This window comes from Bos grunniens, chromosome 9 (assembly GCF_055505025.1).
Source record: "Bos grunniens cultivar Pamir isolate PY7600 chromosome 9, Bosgru_T2T1.0, whole genome shotgun sequence".
NCBI lineage: Eukaryota > Metazoa > Chordata > Mammalia > Artiodactyla > Bovidae > Bos > Bos grunniens.
Genome location: NC_141173.1, coordinates 92422272 through 92445249, shown reverse-complemented (window position 1 = coordinate 92445249; position 22978 = coordinate 92422272). Strand labels below are relative to the sequence as shown.

The following is a 22978-nucleotide window of genomic DNA, read 5'->3' as shown; positions in this document are numbered from 1 at the left end:
AAACGAAGGGGGAAAACATAGAGGGAAGGGAGTAGAGAAGAAATAAGAGAAATTCTCCCCTACCTTCAGCCACTGGGTATCACGGATAATAGAATTCGTTACTCTGAAAGATGGCACTTGCAGTAAAGAATTTAGCATCTACCCTGGGTCTCCTGTCCTTCAAGGTAATGAAATATAATTTACAGAACAAATTCTTGCTAAGAAATGTGGAAGGGATCATAAAATTTAGAAGATCACTTTGCAACTAATAAAAGGTAGATTCTGGCAATAATAATCAAAGGATGAAAGCATCAGATGACAATGTGAAAGGCGACTTTTAATGACCAGGTTCCACCATCTGAATGCTCTGACCCATTCTGACATCATTTAACATGAACAAGAAGGCACTGCATGCATGGCTCTTGATGTGAAGTGATATCAAGTCCACAGAACCCCACTTGTTAAGTTTTCTTACCAAAAAAGTTGAAGCATGTTCTAAACAAGCCTATGGTGCTAAAAACTTTCTATCTGCAGGAGGTTCAAGAAGACAAAATAACAAATTCGATACCACAAAGAAGCAAAAAACCCAAATCCATTATTTGGGATCCTATATAGAGAAGGGAGGAATTCCAAGGTGCTGCTGGTGGTAAACAATCTGCCTGCCAATGTGGAGATGTAAGAGATGGGGTTCAATCCCTGGGTCAGAAAGGCCCCTGGAACAGGGTATGGCAACCCACTCCAGACTGTTGCCTGGAGAATCCCTTGGAGAGAGGAGCCTGGTGGGCTACAGTCCATAGGGCTGAAAAGAGTTGGACACGACTAAAGCTACTGAGCACACAGGCACATAAAAATGAACTACTTTTCAACAAGTCAAAGACATGAAGGATTTTAAAAAAGGGAATGTGGGTGGAGCTGCTCCAGATTAAGACATTTTATACATAAAACAAAACAAAACAAAAAAACAATGAGAACTTTTGATTAAAATAAAACAATTATAAAAAATCTTGATACAATAGAGCAAATCTGGACTGTCATAGAATACTGCTGATTTGTCAGAAATCATTTAACCCAAAAAACCAAAAAAATGCAACTATCTGACAACTTTCAGAATAAAAAAATTAACAATTCACAGGAATGAGAACCAACACATAATTTTTAATGTAGAAAACTCACATGTTGGTACTACTGGTGGGATAGTAGGTGGTGGTACAACAGGGGGTGGAACTGGAGGAGGCATGAAACCTGCATGGGGAAAAAAAAAGACCAAAAATAAAATAACAAAAAAGTTACTTTCTTTTAAATCAAAGATTTCAACAGCTATAAATGAAATTCTACATTCATTATATAATCCTTACTACAACCTCATATTTATGAATATATTTTCCATTTAAATAATTATTTTTATACACACAACCTTATTTGACACTCAGTAGGCTAAAAAGTAAAAGCACAGAGATCCCTGTCATGAACATATACTATTTGTTTACTCATTCGTCTAAATCCTGTGGCACGTGCTGTGATACTCTCAAATCAAACATTAATTCAAGCCAGGCAGTCTGTTTCTATGTTAGCTTGATGACTGCATGAGGGGGAGTTAAGCACTGTATTTCAAGCTGGTATAATATTATGTGCAATAATGTCACCTGTAAAATGTGCTCCTGTATTTCTCTGATATATATATAGATTCTGTTTTGAGCACTGAAACAAACCTTAATAAAAATAATATCACATGATCCAACTATAAACCTGCTTCTCTGTATTTTTAAAATACAGAGCTATCATTATATTCCATTAGAAAAAGTGGCTAAAAATAATGGGGAAAAAATATGATTTTCAACAAGTGAATGCAAACGTGTATATGGTTTTTGAAATACCATGTATTTCTTCTGAGAAAAGAAATCTAAGTTTAATTTTCAATGACAAATACAGAAGATATTTTATGAGTAATTCTCTAATATTTAAAATATAAAAAGGTACAGTTCTTACTAAAATCTTCATCAACTTCAAATTATATATTAAACTATAATTTAAAAATTTTACATTACATGATAAATTACAACAGACAATGAGTTTAATTTTTGGTTTGTTTCCAGATTTTAGGAACCGTATTCAACAATGGCTAAGGATTTAAATTACAGAAATCAATTCAGTCATTCTTTTCATAATATACAAATAATTCATAAAGTTCAAAAAAAAGAAACAATTTTGAAAAACAACATATATCATTTGATCCCTTATTCTTCTAAACCTCCCATGATCTAATAATAAAAAGCTCTAAGCTCTCTGTATCTCTTACATATAAGCAACTAATCATATTTAATTGATATGTGTTAGGTAATCCATAGTTTTTACATGGAAACAATGATTTAAGGGCCTTTTTGTTTACCAAAATTAATTAGGTCAAAAGAATTACTACAAATTCAATTAGCACTTTAAGATATACTTTAATTTCTAATGTCAAACTGGAAATAATCTACATATTATTAGATCCAGAGTGGCTCAGATGGTAAAGAATCTGCCTGCAATGCAGGAGACCTGGGTTCAATCTCTGGGTAGGGAAGAACCCCTGGAGAACGGAATGGCAACCCACTCCAGTATACTTGCCTGGAGAATTCCATGGACAGAGGAGCCTGGCAGGCTAGAATCCACGGGGTCGCAGTTGAGCAACTAACACTTTCACTTTTTTCAATCTATATATATTTGATGCATACTTTCTGACAAATGGGTGATAACTGTAGACTTCTATATAAAAAACTTCAACATAAATGTTAAATTATTTTGAAGTATTTCAATGATTTTAAAAGATTCATTTAAATCTTTTCTCTGTCAAATGCTTCTTAAGTGTGGTCTGTGAACAACAAGCATCAGCTGGGAACTTGTTAGAAATGGAACTGTCCTGCCCCACTTCAGTTCCACTGATTCAGAAGGTGGCTCGGCCCAGCAATCTGTGCTTCAACACACCTTACAGGTGATTCGGATGTAAGCTCTGGTTTGAGAATCACTGCTCTTATAGCATCTGAACTTCGAAACAGAACAATTTAAATGACAGAATTCTCAACAGAGTTCAAATACAAAATGAATTCTTACCAGGCGGTGGTTGTGAAGGGTTGAAACTTGCTCGGAGAAAAGGAGGCGGAGGGATTGGACTGAAGCCGGGAGGAGGAACTGGCATTGACACAGGAAATGTTGGTGGTACTAAATTAACTGCAGGCACTGCTGGAGCTACCGGAATCTTGGGGGTAGAAAATAAAAAAGTCCATGCACCATGTTATCCATCTGCAACGATTACATCTTAGGACAACCAAGGTAAATGATTTCTGTTTCACAGAAAGGTAAAAACATCATCATATTAAGTTGCTTTTTTTCTTTCTGTATTCTTACAAGTAAACCTACTTGAAGTAGAAGACAGTATTTTTCAACAGAGTGTATGTGGAGATTGTGAAATCTACCTTATAGTCAGGTGATGCAAAAATATGGGCACCTCCTCAACAGTGAATATCATGCTCAATTTTAAACTGCCATCTCCCACTAAGTTTGTAACACCTAACTATGTTATGCACTCTAATCACCATTAGGAAGCACGTCACTCACTATCAGCTTTAAAATGGCTGCAATTTCTCATTAACTTGCTTTCTACTCCTAACCATAAATTCTTTTACTCATAATAGGTACAATAATTCCCAAATATTTATCTGCGTTTTGGCATGGCTGGCTGTACTTCTCTCCTGAAGAAAAGTTAAAGTCTCTCAGTCATGTCTGACCCTTTGCGACCCCAGGGACTATACAGTCCATGGAATTCTCCAGGCCAGAATACTGGAGTGGGTAGCCATTCCCTTCTCCAGGGGATCATCCCAACCCAGGGATCGAACCCAGGTCTCCCACATTGCAAGTGGATTCTTTACCAGCTGAGCCAGCAGGGAAGCCCACCTCTCTACTGAAGTTCACATTATATCAATGGTCTATTCAACACCTCAATTTTGTTGTCCAGAAAGACAGTTCAAACTTTCACACGCACAAAACTGAACTCCCTCTGTCCTTCCCAAAACCACACTTCCACAGTCTCAGATTCTCAGGTAATGGTAACTCCATCTCTCCAATTTCTCAGACCAAAAACCTTGCCTCTGTTCTTTCTCACAACTCAAATCCAATTATGTGCACTGGTTATACCATGACAATACACTTAGTATCTGTCAGCCTCTTGTTGACTTCACTGCCATCAGTCTCGTCCGAGCCACCATCATCTCTTGTCTGAATTGCTGCAATTGTCTTTTAACTTGTCTCTGCTTTAATAAGTGCCCACTATTCTATTCTCAAAGCAGTTGCCAGCGCAATCCTTTAAAGCCAGATAGAGTCACTTCTTTCTTCAAAATAAGGGGTCCCCCATCTGAGAGTGAAACCAAAGTCCTCCAAGAAGTCTCACTTTCACTAAGCTGCCTCTCACTCACTATTCTTGCTCACTTGTTTTTCCTGGAACACACCCATAATGTCCCCAGCTGTGGCCTTTGCACTGGTTGTTCCCTCTGCCTCCAAAGCTTTCTTGAGATAGCCACATGATTAACTGCCTCAGCAACTGTAAGTGGTGCTCAAATGTCATTCTCAATAAAGTCTACCCTATTTTAAATTTTAAACTCCTACCGAGGCACTCCTGACATCATAGTTTTATACTACCTTCTCCCTTGCACAGTATCTTATAAACTTACTAATTTCCTAGTTTCTGTCTCTCATAATGAGAACAAATGCTCCAGAAGGGTAGGGATTTATGCGTGTTTTCTTTCCCTGAGGTCTCCCCTATCCCAGGTGACTTGAACAGTGAATGTCACAGAGCAGGCACTTGATAAATTTGTTCAGTAAATAAACATTTAAATATGAATTACTTCTTACCTAAATGAAAATTTTCAAAATACTTATATTTTAATGTTAATCTATTTTGCACAATTTCTCCCAAGTTTTATAAAATAAAAAAATGAGTAAAAACAGAAATGTAAAACAACACCTTGAACAGTTAAAAAAAACACCCAGCACTAACCTGTAACATAGCAACAGGTGGAGGGAAAACCTCTGCCTGGGTTGTGACCACTGTCTCCTTTTCAGCTGGAGGTGGGCTCTGAGTTGTCTGGACCGTCTCTTTAACAGGTTCTGAGCTTTTCACCGTTTCCCACTCTAAATAAAATATTTGAAATTGATTTCCTTTGAGTGGATGCACTTTTTCATTTTCTATTACTATGAATACATTTACTCCAGGTCCAAATGGTCCTTCCTGTACCACGGCTCATCTTCCAGAAGTGTCCACAACTCTAGGTGTTGTGGACAAACTCTATTTGGTTCTGCTGAGATAAATCCAATTAGGATACTAAGGAGTTCAAAACAACATGAAATGAGGCACAAATCAAAGATGCTAAAATATTTAGTCTAGAGAAAACACATAAAAGGGAAATAAGAGACATATCTCCAAGGCTGCCTGATATAAGAGGAACCAACCTTATTCTATATTTTGTCACAAAGTACAAGGGGAGCCAACAAGGAAAGCATTAACCCAATATAGAAAAATCTTCCTGAAAATACTGAAAAATGCAAAAGCAGCACAAAGAAGCTCCAACGGGTCCTCTAAAGGTTCTTCATCTCCCTTAGAGCACACCCATCAGTTATCAAAATGCTAGTAAGACTTCACATGACCTTGCCACTCTGCCTCTCTGACTTCATCTCCTACTACTCACTTCTCACTATACTCAAGCCATTCCGCTCTTGTAACCATGTAACAGACTTTGCATTCTCTCTGTACGAACCACTCTTCCCCAGAAAGCTGCACATCTCATCCCTCTGAAAATCACCTGCTCCACTAGACCCTCTTCATTCACTTAAAACTGCAAAAGCACCACAATCGTGCTGCCTATCCCTTGCTCTGTTTTTCCTTAGGGCTTACCAACGGTGAAATACTATTAAGTTTATTTACTTTGTTTATTATCCATTTTTCCCCACTAGAACATGGGTTGGCAAACACTTCTTGCTGTAAGTATTCTAGACAGTGCGGGCATGTGTTCTCCATTACAATGACTCAACTGTTGTTGAATTTTAAAGTCATATACAATAGGTAAACACGACTGACCATGGTTATGTTTCAATAAAACTTCATTTACAGAACAGGCAGCCAGTAAGATCTGGCCCAAGGACTGCTGTCCATCCCTGTACTACAGTGCGCACTCTGAGAGGAAGGATTGTTGTCTATCTCCCTGCTATAATCACAGTTCCTAAAATCATGCCTGGCACACAGCAGGAACTGAAACATGCTTTGAATGAATAAATGTTCTGGAAGAGCAGCTATCCAAATGAGAGAGAGAAGGAAATTGCAAGAATACAACAACTGAAAAAAAGTGTTTGAAAACATGTGCACTGGCCAGAGAACAAAAACACTACTCCTAAAATTAAGCTAACTTTAGTAAAGAGCTAAGATGTCAAGAAATGAGGTATATCATATTTCGATTCTTTCCCAAGTATCCATTATCCTGTGAATTTTTTAAAACTAAAAAGACAAATTTTTAAAAAGAACAGGTCAGATTATCACTTGGTTATAAGCTTTATAGAGCTCCATGAATCTGAACTACAGCTCTCTAAACCAAAGTTCTATTCCTGCCATTCTCAACACAGATACTAATCAAAATATTATAATCTTGGAAGTTTTTTTTTAAAGAAACACCATCCTAAATCCCCAGTTCTCATTTAAACTCAAGTAAATAAAATAATTAGTCTAAAGATGCCTCCATATTCACAACTCTCTCAAAGACTGAAGCTTTAGAAAAAGGCATACATAAGAAATGCTACATTCAGAGTTTTAGAACACTACACTTTGACACTTATGAATAGATCGCAATAAGCATATACATGGAACAGGGTAATGGTTCATTTTTTTCCCCACTTGTGTGCAAGGGGGAAAAAATCCAGGAAATAACACAATTCACCCCATCATGCAAAATGTTTAGCAGTTACACTTTCAGCGTACTTTTTAAACAATAAAACTCCCCATAGGGTTCTTACCAGTATTTACAGTTTCCTGATCAATCATGCCTCCTTCTGCAAAACCTTCCAAGTCATCCACTTTAACTTTCTCCCACGGTATATACGTAACTCCAAGATCCACATCCCAGAATTGTTTGTATTCTGTTTTCACACCTTTGTTTAAAGCCCAAGCAATCTATAAGAGAAGAAAAAAAAAAGTGCATTTATACTATTAAAAAAAAAAAGCTAAAACATACAAAATTATAAGCTAATGATGTAAATACAAATAAAATTAGTTTCAAAAATCAGCTGGACAAAAATCACTGCTGGAATAATAATAATCAAAGAATTTTTTCCGATGTGTTTCCTGATTTTGTTTGTAAAATGAAACCTGCATTAGACAGTGACGGTGTCTGTAATATGGGGTTTATTTCCACTTCTTCAGTTCAGCCGCTCAGTCGTGTCCAACTCTTTGTGACCCCATGAATCGCAGCACGCCAGGCCTCCCTGTCCATCACCAACTCCCAGAATTTACTCAAACTCATGTCCGTTGGGGCAGTGATGCCATCCAACCATCTCATCTTCTGTCGTCCTCTTTTCTTCCTGCCCACAATCCCTCCCAGCATCAGAGTCTTTTCCAATGAGTCAACTCTTCACATGAGGTGGCCAAAGTATTCGAGTTTCAGCTTCAGCATCAGTCCTTCCAATGAACACCCAGGACTGATCTCCTTCAGAATGGACTGGTTGGATCCCCTTGCAGTCCAAGGGACTCTCAAGAGTCTTCTCCAACACCACAGTTCAAAAGCATCAATTCTTCGGCACTCAGCCTTCTTCACAGTCCAACTTTCACATCCATACATGACCACTGGAAAAACCATAGCCTTGACTAGACAGACCTTTGTTGGCAAAGTAATGTCTCTGCTTTTGAATATGTTATCTAGGTTGGTCATAACTTTCCTTCCAAGGAGTAAGCGTCTTTTAATTTCATGGCTGCAATCACCATCTGCAATGATTTTGGAGCCCGAAAAAATAAAGTCTGACACTGTTTCCACTGTTTCCCCATTTATTTCCTATGAAGTGATGGGACCAGATGCCATGATCTTAGTTTTCTGAATGTTGAGCTTTAAGCCAACTTTTTCACTCTCCACTTTCATCAAGAGGCTTTTCAGTTCCTCTTCACTTTCTGACACTTCTTAGTATGATCTTAAAACAATACATTCCTCAATATAATCCAAATCTACTTTTCACCATAAAAATCTCAACTTAGTTAGATATAATTATTTAGAAAAAATCTTATAATTAAGCAATTAGATACTTAGATAATTAGCTAAACAAAATCTTGGTACTCCATGAAAGAGACCAGTGACACTTCAGCTTACAAAGAGAAACTCTCTGCCATAAAAGGACAAAGTATGGGTGTATTAACTCCTTTGAAAGTAATTTTAAATTTATTAATTCAGTTACAGAAATTGATAAAATAAATTATCTTCAAAATAGGAGAAATAAAATGTGAATTACAAGATGTTAAAAAGGAGACATCAATAGTATAATTTGGGGTTAGGATTAGGAAGCACTGGCAAGAAAGGAATGAAAGACAAGCCTGATAAAGCTCTGCTCATAAAATGGGGTCCTGGTCGACTAAAGAGCACTGTGCAGGTGCGATTTCAAAGAACTGCTTGAATAAGGTTTTGTTTGGTCATTGTTTAACCTCAAGCTAATTCTATACTTTAATAATACTGAAATAATAAATTTCTGTCAAGGTTTACCCATAATGCTAAAAAAGGATTTAATACAGGAAACAGAATTCTACGATCTAATAAAACAAGAGCATGTGTCCCCCAATCTCACCTTAATGACCTTGGATCCAATTTTATACGACCCGGAACTAAGTTTCTGAAGAGCTCGAAATGCATCTTGTCGATGAACCATGCAGACATAAGCACAGCCTCTGGGAGGAATCATCTGTTAAAAAATTTTTTTTCTTTAGAAACAGTATTAGGAGGGTAAGTCATTTCTGGCATTTTATGGTTTTAATAGAACAGAACATTGATTACTGATGAATCATTTTCCCCCTTTCTTCCTCTGGCTGTTTATTGGTACAATTCATATACAATTACTTAAAAAGAAAAGTTCAGAAGCTAGCTGGGACTCATTCTAAGCCTAATATACACGAAATCTTAAATATCACATATCAATCAAAGTTTCACTACACAATGAATATTTGAAGCATGTAATTTATTTACAGTAGTATTTATAATTTTACAAATGTTATGTTGGGTATTGTGAGAAGGATTTTTGTTTGGCCAAAATATTTTATCTTTAATATAAAGTCCAAAATCTACAACAATAAAACGAAAGCTTTTCAATTTTATAAAACTTTACTTTGCCCAACTACTTCCAAAGATTTTAGTATGAATAGGAAGATAGCCTCACCATAAGGATCTCAATTTTTGTAGCATTTAACTACTCTATGAACTGCCAAATCATAAAATTATCTTTAATGTATTAATTCAGAAAAATACATGGAGTATTTCAGTTTATAAAGAACTTACAAGGTCTTCTACCCCTTTATTAGTAGTCATCACATAAGCTTTCGCTGTGAAAATAACCTTTCCCTCAGTCTTGCTAATATCTCAAGCTGCTGCTGCTGCTGCTATCAACTCTTAATTCCAAACTTCTCAAAAGAGAAGCTTATCTAACCCCTTACATAATTTTTCATCTTTTGCAATGTAGATCCAAACCCTCCCCAAACCACCAAAAATATTTTCTTCAAGCTAATGACCTACTAAATTCTAAATCTAATGGACTCTTCTCAGTCTTCAAATTCCCCCCAAACCAACTGAAAGATTTATTAAGTCTTCCATCAGTTTTTCAAATCCTGGATTTTATCACTAGCCATTTAGTACACTTCACTTCACAAAATAACTTAATGCCTATTACTTGTAAATAATACACTATTATAAGGTAAGACAGAAGAAGAGGGAGACACACTGATGTCCAAATGACTGTGGTGCGAGAAAGCCTAGACATGGCATACGCAATGTGAAATACAGCACGCCACTTGGATTCAGGATCTGTGCAGAGCAATGATTCCTGGTTTTGCATCAAATTCACCTGTGTAATTATGGCACTTTGATAAGAATCTAAAGATACTGATCATGGGCATCATATTTTTTCAAATGTCAGCCCATGTCTGATATGCAGCTAGAGCTGAGAACCATTAGTTTAAACGTAGTACAAAATCAGGAAAAAATTTGAGAGGTTACATGATTACAAACTCTGAAAGATTACTTAAATTCTGACAGGTGAAATTTAAAAAGACAAAAAGAGAAGCCTTCAACACTTTTATGGTATAAAAAGAGGAATCTGAAATACCTAAGTTGAAACATTCAACCAATTATTTATTATTTATTAACTAATCAGTTATTTACTATCTATATAACTCAGTCAAATCATTTAGGTTCCTCCCTGGTAAAGTAACAATATATGAATAATTATTAACCAGCTTCCTGTGAGGCTCCAATGTGGTCACACTCCACTGAAAGTAAAATTCAAAATGGTCTAATTCAATTTAAATAAACACTGCTGTTACTTATACCAGAAAGTCAAATTTGGCCATATAAGGAACATTGAGACTGTAAGAACTCTAAGACTAGAAAGGAAAAACCAGTTAATTTCCTGGTAAATAATGATGAAAAATGTCCAAAAGACATTAATGTACAGTAACAGTGAATAAAATCAGGATTGAAGTCTCCTCAAACAAATGACTACAAAACATTTCATGGCTTAGTTTTAGCTCCAAGGAGAAACATTAGTCCTTCAGGAAGAAGAAAATATTCAAAGAAGGGGACTGGGTACAGGGAAAGAATCACACTGAGGAGAGAGGGAACTGTGCTCAGGCCACATAGGTTCTCTTGCCTCGGGGTTTGCTCTGAGAGGGCGAGGTGGGGAAGGGGAGGAAGGAGGCTGGCAGAAGACTGGGACCTCCCGTCCAGCTGTGTCTCCACCATCACCGACATGCTCAGGTGCAAATAATGATAATTCTAACTCAGTTTCTCCATTTTCATTAAAAAAGGGAAAAAAAGAATTAAACCAGATCATACATATGGTTCCTGCTAACTCATTTGATGTTTTTAGCAATCAAGTACTACCACACTGTAGTAAGGCCCCTAAAAATATTTTGTAAAGAATTCCATTAAAAAAAGAAAAATTAATTATGGAGATAGCAGGAGAATAAACACAAAAATGATCAGAGTCAAATAATCCTCACAAAAATGTGATTAAAGGCAGATGCAAAGTGACTAAAAACTCCCTATATTTTTCCAAACCCTACACTATTATATTTAAGAATTGATACTTACATTAATGGACTCAATCTGTCCAAACTCTTCAAACAGGTTGGTTAAATCCTGCTGTGTTGCCTTCTTGTCCACCTGACCGACCCACAGAGTAGTACTGCATACTGCCAAGACAGAAGAGACAGATTACCTAAATCGCAGAGAAGTTACTCTTTCAAGTAGCTAAGGAAAAGCACTAGGAACAGTAATAAATTAAAATTTAAGATAGCATATTTTAAATACTTATTAACTGATATTTTTGTTATGTTTAAAATCAACTAAAATGCCAGGTACCCATGTACATCTATGCCAAGACAACATCTTGCATTATTATCACATATTCTCAAGCTTGACAGCACACATTTGTGGATATCTGAGACACACTCTAAAAGATAATCCAAGATACGTGGTACAGAAAATTGGGAACTGGGGTAGTTTAAAAATTCTGTAGGTGATTCTAATGTGCAACAAAGTTTCAAAATCCCTTTTCACTGCAGTCCTATTTGGGAACCTTTTAAGTATCTTTCTGTGCTGGAATGAACAGTTAAATATGAAAACAGTATCTTACCCTTAAGAAAAGAATAATTAGATTAAAAAAAAAAAAAAAGGAAAAGGCTGATTCAGAACTTAACTTGTTACCATGAAAGACCCAGGGATACTAAAAGCCAGAAGCCACCTCCCTTTAATAAGTCCTACACAGGAGACACATCTGGCCTATTTTTGGCTGCACTGTTCATGCCTTCAGAAACATCTCCTTTCCCCGAAAATATTTATTTTAAAAATACTTACAGCTGATATATTTGCAGAATTTTATTATATTTGGATTTGTGTCAAGGTTATTTAAAAAAAGTCTCAAAAAAAGTCTCCAGCTTTTGGGTTACTGCTTTACTCTAAAGCTAATTCAGCCCTACATTAAAATATGACCATTGCAAGATATCTACCAAATGTGGATTTCAATCAGGCCTCTCTACTCTGGCTGGTCAGAACATGAATGTCTTCCAGACCTAAGAGAGCTTTGGGAATCATTCAGTTAATAGATCCTGAAGACTGTTCTCTCCCTGCTGTTTGTTCTGGGTCTCATGCAGTTCACCTGTCCATTCAACCGAAGTCTCAAAGGGCAATGTATTAGTTTTCTTTTGCTACTGTAACAAAACACCACAAAATCAGTACCTTAAAACACAAAAAGGTAGTCTTCTACACCTCTGGTGGTCTAAAATCAGTGAACAAGTTGCCCTCCTTCTGGAGGCCCTCAGAGCAAATCTGTTTCCTACCTTTGCTGGCTAGCTTCTACAAGTTATCTGCATTCCTCCGCTCATGATCCCAACCCTCATGTTTGAATCAGGGTTACGAGCACCAACATTATTAATCATTTACTACTGGTTCTCATAATCAGGTAAGATTCTGGAAAGACAGCCAAGGCTGGTTCAGATTGCTGGAATGTACTAAGAAGATGCTGTCACCTTTAATGCCATGTAAATGCCTGGGTTTCCAGGATGCTTCAGCAATGTAAGCTGTACCAGTTACCCATCTATCTCCATGGCAGAAAGAATTTGGAGATCTTCAGAAATTAGATAACCTGATCAGTGCTCAGCTCTTGGCAAAGAATGACAATTTGCTCCACTTTATGTACTTCACCCATCTGCAACCTGTTCCGTTTACCCTAAAAGTCATACCCCTCTAAATATCGTTTAGGCAGAATCCCACACTGAGTATGACTTACTTTACTACACTTCACGTGCCTGTCAAGTCAATTCTCCTGGAGGTTTCTCCCAAAACAAACCCCCACTAGTACCAAATTTGGTCTAATCATACATTATAGATTAACTATAAAGGAGGGAAAGATTTTACGACAGAACTCTCTGAGTACTGATCAAGTTTATAATTAGCTTTAAATTGGCATGCTTCCCATAATAATTACTCCTATAGACCTGGTGTTCAAAACTGGTTAGTACACCACACGTGGAAATCATGGTGTCAGTGAAACATTATAGATACAAGGCCTATTCTGCTTTGTAAATCATTAGTCAAGTCATATTTTTAAACTAGTATCAAAAAAAAAAATCAACTCTCAATGACTTTAGTATTTAAGTAGAAACCTATTACTTATCTTCCTCCTCTGTCACGTTACAAAAACCAAACCAGTTTTCAACTTCTCAGTCTGAAAAATCAGGTTGAGAGATTGTGTATTAACAGCAGGTAACTATTTTCTCAATGTTACTGAAACCAAAGCTCATAAACTACATCACTTACCACTTAATGTTTTAGATCTAATTGGAGGTAATCCCTTCTTCTGTCGTTCTTTCTCCCTTTCTCTAGCTCTCCTTTCACTTGAGTATGAACGTGATGATTTCCTTTTTCTTTCTCTAGAGCGGGAGCGTGATCGCTTTCTGTGCTTACGCTTTCGAGAACCAGATCGTGACCTAGACCTTCGTTTTCTTGGTGATCTAACAGTAACAAAAAAAAAACGCTTATTTTACTAACGACAATGTTAAAGCATCAAACATGCACTTAAATCTCTATACTGCTTAGGTCCACATTAGACACAGATGTGTGTCTGCAATGATTCTTATTGAGTCTGGGTGATACAAGGAAGAGGAGAAAGAGAATCTAGTTAGGACCTCACTTTCTCTTAGTGTCTAATTTACAAACAAGAGGTCAAGAACAGGGATGAAAGAAAACAGATTCTTTAGGTGACAAAGATGTTGCATTCTTAAAATTAGGAAACAGTGTTTTCAACAGTAGACCACTAAACAATTCAGTTTATAGGTTTTCATCTAAAATCTCATAGTACTTGACTTTATAATGTGATACTGAAATACTGTTTCCTTTTTCCTATTAGTCATATGCCACTGAACTCTATTCAAAATACTCCTGGTGTTGCAAAGACAAAGAATTTGCTAAGACAAAGATGTTTTCAGGACTAGCACTGTAATTCCCTGGAGAGAAGTCAGTTTAGAGAAAGATGAACTGACAAGCTCTCACTTGCAAGGAAATTCTTGAAAATAAATTCCTGAAACTTTCAAGTAAATACAAGGAAGTTCTTAAAACACACAAGAAATGACTGAAAAAAACATCAAAGATACTGTCCCTCTTCCAGCATTTACTGTTCAGACTTCGTGGGGCATTCATGTGTGGAAAACACAGCATAAAAATGTTACAGATTAATGACTTAAAGTTTTAATTTATAGCAAATACAACATATATTTAAGACAGTTCAAAACAAAAACAAGAAAATTTACCAGATTAAGAATAATGTACCTTAACTCAAATTTGATTGAGCATGTACATTAATGGGCCTTAACATGGCTAAGCCCACAGAGAAAACCATTTCTAGGATATGTTTTTTGAGAGTCCGATATGCTTACTGTTAATAAAAACAATTTTTATAGTTTGATTTTCATGATCATTTTTGGTATTACAAGATGAAACAGAATGTAAAAAAAACAATGGAATTTCTAATACTATTCCTCTATCATGTGATTTAACTGCTGTTCAGGGACAATTACGTCCTAAGCTGACTATCATCATAATATTATTAACTGCAACCATATATAACCCCAAATCCAAGACTCACGATATTGCTGTGACTCATGTAAATAATTCAAATAAAAAGCCACAGACATGTCCAACTAAAAACAAAACAGAACATATTTTCGGTTTTTGAAGTTCTGAGCTACTTTCTCATGAGACAATATGTTACTCTCAAACATACTGAGAGTAACATTTTCTTTTCTCTCAAAACATATTGAGAGAAACATTTTCTTTTACCTTGATGCAAAGAAACAAAGGATGCAAAAAAAGAAAAAGCCAACATTTTAAAAGTTTGCACACAGCTATTTTTAAATAGTACTACAGAACCTTGAACGAGATCGGGAGTGTGTTCTTGATCTTGAACGAACAGCCACTTTCTTTGCTTCCTGTTCAAAGATCTCCTCTTCCACTGCATCTTGCACTTCATCTATATCCATATCCTTGAAAGTCAAAGGAACACAAACAAAATGCCTGGTTGAGATTCAGTTTTTACTGATTATTTCTGCATTCCAAAATATTCACCATAATAACATTAATGCCTAACAGTAAAATGGTTACAATGAACAGCTTAACATGGAGGAAAAAACATTCACATTTATATTATTTTACATAAAATAAAAAAATTACCATATTTTAAGACTTTTTTCTGAAATCAATTTTAGAACTTTATGACCCAAGAAAACATTTACTTTTTACCTGTTGCTGAATATCTATAGAATCATCCAAATTTGCTTCAGGTTCAAGGAAATGCTGCTGACTGCTCCCTTGTGACGGTGATGCAGAATGTTCTGACCCAAATGTTCCTTCTTGACTATCCTGAGGAGTTGCCTGTTGAGTATGTACACAAACACACAAGCATTGGGAAATAATGAATAATATTATAAATGAAAATTTACATGCAAACATCACAATCAAATTTTTAAAAAGAAACCCAATACCAAAAGAATTCTGTTACATCCTTAATGATCAATCTAAAATGGCACTTTTGTATAAATCCAAGTTTACTTGAAAGCACAGAATACCTCCATAAAGGGGGATACTGTAACACTAGAAGAGACTGGTAAGATTAAGAAAGTCTCCAAACAAAATTTTTCATTGTGAGAAAGATAAACTATCGTGAATAAAGGGACTGTATCATGAATGATATATAAAGAACTAAGTCACCCACTATATATACACAAGCAAAAGCAAAGCTCAAACCTGAATATCAAAATCACTGATCCAGTAAAATCAGTTTAGAACTTGGGTCTTTTTCAACCTCCACTTCTACGAATTCACAAAACAGTATTAGGAGGTGCAATGGCACCCCACTCCAGTACTCTTGCCTGGAAAATCCCATGGATGGAGGAGCCTGGTGGGCTGCAGTCCATGGGGTCGCTAAGAGTCAGGCACAACTGAACGACTTCACTTTCACTTTTCACTTTCATGCACTGGAGAAGGAAATGGCAACCCACTCCAGTGTTCTTGCCTGGAGAATCCCAGGGACGGGGGGGGGAGCCTGCTGGGCTGCCATCTATGGGGTTGCACAGAGTCGGACGCAACTGAAGCGACTTAGCAGCAGCAGCAGCAGATATGTAAAACATTTCAGAAAGACTAAACAAAAGTTAGGCAATGAAGCCTAACTATAGGAAAAAAACAAATTTAAATCCCCGCCCCACCCCTCAACCTGGGACTACAATTACAGCAACTTGATACAGGGACTCTGCTTATATGCTGCTGCTGCTGCTCCTTCCAAAGAACTGAGTGTTCTTTGGAAGGAATGATGGTAAAGCTGAAACTCCAATACTTTGGCCACCTCATGAGAAGAGTTGACTCACTGGAAAAGACTGATGCTGGGAGGAATTGGGGGCAGGAGGAGGAGGGGATGACAGAGGATGAGATGGCTGGATGGCATCACCGCCTTGATGGACATGAGTTTGAGTGAACTCCAGGAGTTGGTGATGGATAGGGAGGCCTGGCGTGCTGCGATTCATGGGGTCACAAAGAGTCGGACACAACTGAGCAACTGAACTGAACTGACTGATGATGTTAACTAAAACTGAGAAATTGATTATTATGGAAAAAAAAAATGACTCCCTAATTAAACATCCTAAAACATGATCTCACAGGTGCTAAAAATGAATAAAAAGAGTCCCTGGTAGTACACAAGTTGGGAACTATTGAATATCATAATTATTAATAGAAAAGGATAACTCAAACTACTGTTCCCTTCCTACAAATCTATTACTAAGAACAAAGCTACTCTTGCTATGAATTTGTCTCTGTGTGTAAAAGGAATACAGTACAGTGATTACAGAGAATACTATAAATTTCAAAGTTGCTAAGAGACTAAATCTTAATTGTTCTCATCACAAAAAAGAAATAATTATTTGACAAGATAGAGGTGTTAGCTAACAATAGAGGTAATCATATCTCAATATATAATCATATCAAATCAATATGTTGTTCACCTTAAACTCACACAATGTTATGTCAATTATATCTCATAAAAAAATTTTTAATTACTCTTATTCTAACGACATTTAAACTGAAAGAAAAGCAAGCAGTAGAAAAACTGAGTCAAAAAAGCATAAAATAACCATTCCAATGTATTAATTTATGAAGGAACAGGCTCCCCAAAGACAAGTAACATTTTCAAGGTTTAGAAATAAATTAAAGCTAAAAAACTTGTTAATTAAATGCCTGCTTTATTCCACACTATTGACCAAAAAGTTGGTAAATTAGTATACTTTTGAGAACAAATCAAAGTGTGTTTTAAGCACAGTCCCAGCCTTCAAAGTGGTACAATAAAAATAAAATTCTTAACACAGCAAGACTACATTCCATTTTATCCCGAGCCCTACTGTTTGGCCCTAATTCAGTACTGCTACACCCCTCACATCATGTACTTCTTAGCTCGCCACCCACCTGGAGCATCCCATCTACCATCCACCCCACCTCTGTCTTTCATCTCTGATTTTCTGTGTAACAGTCTGCTTGGTATAACCAGCAGAATCCACTGCAACCAATGTTAGATTCTGAGGTTCTTTTTGAGCAGTTTTACCTATTTGAAAAGGCTGCGGTTCATGACTCTATTTTTTCTTTGAAATCTTATGAAGAACAAAGAGAAAATTTACTTTAAAAATTCAACTACAGAGCTTCCCAGGTGGCTCAGTGGTAAGAATCTACCTGCCAATGCAGGAGACACAGGTTGGATCCCTTATCTAGGAAGATTCCACGTGCGCCACAACTATTTAGCCTGTGTTCTGGAGCCCGGGAAGTAGCAACTTCTGAGCCCATGTGCTGCAACTTCTGAAGCTCGCGTGTCCTAGAGCCTCTGCTCCGCAACAAGGGAAGCCGCTGCAATGAGAAGCTAGCTCATCCCAACCAGAGGAAAGTCCAAGCAGCAAGGAAGCCCCAGGACAGCCAAAAAATAAAACTGTATTTAAAAATTACAATAAAATTCAACTATAATTTATTTTATGATCTTGCAATTAGCATTAGGACAACTGGACCCTTAACTACATCTAAGGTCTAAGCTATGGAGGAAAAACTATGACAAACCTAGACAGTATATTAAAGAACAGACACATCACTTGGCTGACAAAGGTCCATCTAGTCAAAGCTATGCTTTTTCCAGTAGTCATGTATGGATGTGACAGTTGGACCATAAAGCAAGCAGAGAGCCGAAGAATGGATGCTTTCAAACTGTGGTGCTGGAGAAGATTCTTGGAAGTCCCTTGGATAGTCAATCCTAAAGGAAATCAACCCTGGATATTCACTGGAAGGATTGATGCTGAAGCTGAAGCTCCAATACTATGGCCACCTGATGCAAAGAGTCAACTCACTGGAAAAGACCCTGATGCTGGGAAAGACTGAGAGCAAGAGGAGAAGCAGGCGACAGAGGATAAGATGGTTAGATAATATCACCGACTCAACTGACATGAATATGAGCAAACTCCGGGAGACGGTGAAGGACAGGGAAGCCTGGTGTGCTGCAGACCATGGGGTCGCAAAGTGCTGGACAAGACAACGACCAAAAACAACAGTACAAAACTACTGAAGCAAAGTTAAGTTACATATTGCTGATATCCCACTGATAGCGCTGTATTATTAATTGGCTGAATCTTTTCTAATCTTTTTATTTCTAACACTTTGTTTAAAGTTCTTTTATTAGTCTTATCACTTTCATCATGAGCATTTCATTCTGAGTTATCTGACGTCTTTTGGATATCTGATAAAACAATTATCAAAAGCACAACTCTAACCTACTCAAGACAACAGAAACCATTCCTTTTATGACATGATTGTTAGTTCCTCATGATTCAACCAGTTTCAGAAAGTTCTCCCGTCTTCCACCAGCCTTCCATCATTAGACAAAAGACTTCAAGCCCTTACCCCAGTGTGGTCAGGGCTGCGAGAAACAGAGCAGCACTAGCAATCCTAATACCCTCTTCACTCTGAGACTATGGAAACTTCCAGGTAGCCACACTGAGCTTAGCGGTGACTAGAAACACTTAGCTTTTCTGCATATTCCACCCCATCTTAAATACATAACTGGTTTGGTAGAGCCAATTACACAACTGATTGAATTTAACTGCTACTCTGTTGATGTTTACTCTTCAATTTTAAATTTGTGATAGGTTTTAAACACTATTCATCTTACGCCTAAGAAAAGTTGCTTTTTTTCTTCACTGCCATTTTTGAACAAGGAAGCTTTTAAGAACATTTACAAGAGATTCTATTACTATACCTTCTAAAATTGTGGAGATGATATATAAGGCAATCAACTATGACCAGAATTCTTTTTTTTCTTTTTCTGTTAAACCTTCATTTTATTGTTTCTGCTAAAACTTCTGAAATGAAGTTAGAACTAAGGAAATTCAAAGGTGTCACGTTTATAGGTGAGTAAACGTTCATTACTACTACCTCTTGGCTCTGTAATAGCTCTGAAGTTTCCTATATCACTGACAATCTGTTTCCTTTCCTTGAATCACAACTTGTGCTTTTAAATAATATTCAAATGTTTTTTACTCTTTGTCCTCAAGTTCCTAAATTCTCAAGCAGATATATTTTATTTTCCTGACATAAAATAATGCACCTACTTCTATCAGAATTATTTCTTCAAAACAAGGTATGGAATTTCATTCTCATGATTCCAGGTACAAGTTCCAACATACAAATATCAACAAAATCCATTACCATTTGCATTGAAAGGACAATGTCAGACCCTAACAGCGTCTAAGGTTTGCTATCGAAACTAATCTTCCCTCTTCCATATTCCCATAGTCCTTCATTTATACCTCTATTACGAAACCAGTATCCTGCCTTGTAATCAAACAGATATACATGCTCTACTAGAGAAGAGCTTACTTGAGGCAAAATGCTTCTCTGTTCTTCTCTGGATGTTATCATCAGTCTAACAATGCTCATACTTTAAAAACATTTGTGGTATTGTATTAAATTCATTAGCGCCAAAAAGGTTTGATTAGAAGAAGTATGAGATTCCCAGAAACTCATAATGTAAAGAGTTTTACATCCATAACTATTTCTCAAATAGAGAAAAATCAGGCTTTGCAATGGATTTAACCTTAGCTTCACAATAATTTGACATGTTATCCATTCTAAGGTACAACTTTACATTTCATCATGCCTGAAATTAGAAGATTCTTAAAACTATACGGAATGTTACATGTAATTTGTGTGTGTGTGTGTCCATTCACTCAGTTCTGTTTGACTCTTTGCAACCCCATGGACTGTAGCTTGCCAGGCTTCTCTGTCCATGGAATTTTCCAGGCAAGAATTCTGGAGCAGTGAATCTTCCTGACTCAGAGACTGAACCTCCATTTCTTGTGTCTCCTGCGTCGGCAGGTGGACTCTTTACCACTGTGCAACCTGGGAAGCCTACATATACTTCAGAAATATTCTAAACTTCTTGGGTATATATAAAATAATGGTGAGTCTTAGGACAGAAGGTATTTCATACTAGCAGTGCACTTTAACAGTGGATGCTTCATTTCACTAAGCTTCAATTTCCTACAGTGTAAATGAGACTCAAAATACCTATATGATAGCATATAAAAGATGTGGTCAAAGAAACTATACCTTTTTAAAGAAAAGGATCAAATGAAAGATAAAAATGAACTGTAAAAAAACTATCTGATAAGCATTAACTGTAATCATGCCTAATAAAGCTCTTGCCATCTACCAAGAGTCTAATTAAAGATAGCAACCTACTTTGTCATCATCAACAACAACAACAGCAAAATCACCATGATCTTGCTTAACAGGTAACTGAGAGGAAAGAAAAGTTTCACACTGTAATACTGAAACACCACGTCTTCTGTCCTCTAATTCCTTCCAGTATACTGAAAATAATTTCTATAATTTCTCAACAGATATATAAGCTGCCAGAACACATTTCAAGATTACACAAAAAAACAGAACAAACAAAAACTGTAAAGGTCCTGAAAAGACTCATCTTCCGAGTAACAACCAGCTGAAGAAAAATCACCAGGTGACAGACAGCAGACAGCAGTAACAAGAAAGACCACAAGGTGGGGTTACCAACCTTTTGAGGCTGCTGCTGTTCCAGGAGTTGCTGTCTGAGATGTTCAAGGTTTTGCTGCTGCAATTGTTCTGCTATCTGATGAAAGATGGAATTGTTCACAGATTCCGAAACATGAGAACTACAATGAAAAAAAAGTGTTAATATATTTTAAAACTCAATAAAGATAATATGAAAGTAAAAGAATATTCAAAAACACCCCAAAATGCCAACAAATGGAATATACTCTATTACAGCGTTTACTTTTAATATTAATACAGAAAACAGAGTAACTCGGAACATTAATATGTTGAAATAGAAATATACTTCTTCAATAGTTTCAACAGATTGACTACATGTTAGACATACTCTGATGAAAATCTGCTATTACTGTCTATAAATTAGTACCTTTTTACATTAGAGCATTTTAAGAAAATCTTAATGAAACACTTATAAACCATGACACAATGGGAAAAATGTTCCATCAATCAGTATATATGCAATCTACAATCAAAACTGATCATACACTTAAAAAAAAACTAATCTGCTTTCACATTATTAGGCATGTTAACAGAAAGAGTGTTTAGATAAGAGGAAATAATAATTTAACTATACTCTGGGAAATTCACACCTGGAATACACCTGGAATTCTGGGTGCCACAAGGTAAGACATGAACAAAAAAGAGGGCACCCCAAAAGGGGCAATCAGGATGGTGAGAAGTCTTGAAACAGTTGGAAAAAAGTGTACTTCATCTGGAGCAAATAAACCTAAGGGGAAGAATGATACCTATCTTCAAATACTGAATGGCTATGTCTCAATAGATTATGGAGCAAATTTGCTTCCTTGCTTCAGAAAGCAAAATGGATCAGTGTGTAGAAAGCAAATCCCGTAGGATTCAGTAACAAAAGATCAAACCGTATATTAACAACTACTTAACTCTATGTCATAGGAGGCATTAAAACAACAGATTAAAAAACCTATCAGGACTGTTACAGGAGATTCTTACATTGCTCAGGACACTGATCTACATGATCTCAAATGCTTTGTAGTCTAAAACATTAGTTCTTAATTTTTCAAGTAGAATCTCTTTATCATCAGCATATAACTACATTTATATATATATATTTTAATATATTATCACAATATAGAAAACTAATAACTGCTGAAATAAGACATCCAGAGGCTTTCCCCACTCATCACCTCTTTCCTATTCTCCAACCTTCCACCTTCCTCTCCAACATCCTCCTTTCCACTGGTCCTCTCCTGAACCCTCACAGAACCCAAGGCTCTGCACAATTGTTTCGGGTGAGGAAGCAGGGGAATCACTGATTTAAATCAAAACTCACAATCTATTTCTTTAACAAACAAAATCCCTACAACCCTGTTCCTTACTTCTAATCAGTCTGATACATTCCCAGAATTTACTATATACTTCCTAGAAGCAGCCATGGACACTAGAAGCAACTTCTTTCTCCTACTATTTCAACTGAGCTAAATAACCTAAAGCTTACTATATCAACAGCAAATGTTACAACCAAGTTTATCAGTACTTATCAATTTTCCAGTAAAGAATTTTTATATATCCCAACTATCTGCAAAGTTCTTAGAGTCAAA

General features: G+C 36.5%; 1 protein-coding gene across 12 annotated transcripts in view; it reads right to left on the bottom strand.

The window, feature by feature from the left end:
* The window catches only part of SCAF8 (SR-related CTD associated factor 8), a 216893-nt gene that overhangs the window by 135449 nt on the left and 58466 nt on the right, over positions 1–22978 (bottom strand). For all 12 annotated transcript variants that reach the window (XM_086318484.1, XM_086318480.1, XM_086318481.1 and 9 more), the window contains 10 exons: positions 21388–21505; positions 15534–15665; positions 15165–15277; positions 13557–13750; positions 11331–11431; positions 8818–8931; positions 7009–7165; positions 5006–5139; positions 3067–3211; positions 1153–1221 (listed from right to left, as the gene is read on the bottom strand). In XM_086318484.1, the coding sequence (XP_086174610.1) occupies positions 1153–1221; positions 3067–3211; positions 5006–5139; positions 7009–7165; positions 8818–8931; positions 11331–11431; positions 13557–13750; positions 15165–15277; positions 15534–15665; positions 21388–21505 (1277 nt within the window). The remainder of the gene's footprint in view (positions 1–1152; positions 1222–3066; positions 3212–5005; positions 5140–7008; positions 7166–8817; positions 8932–11330; positions 11432–13556; positions 13751–15164; positions 15278–15533; positions 15666–21387; positions 21506–22978) is intronic.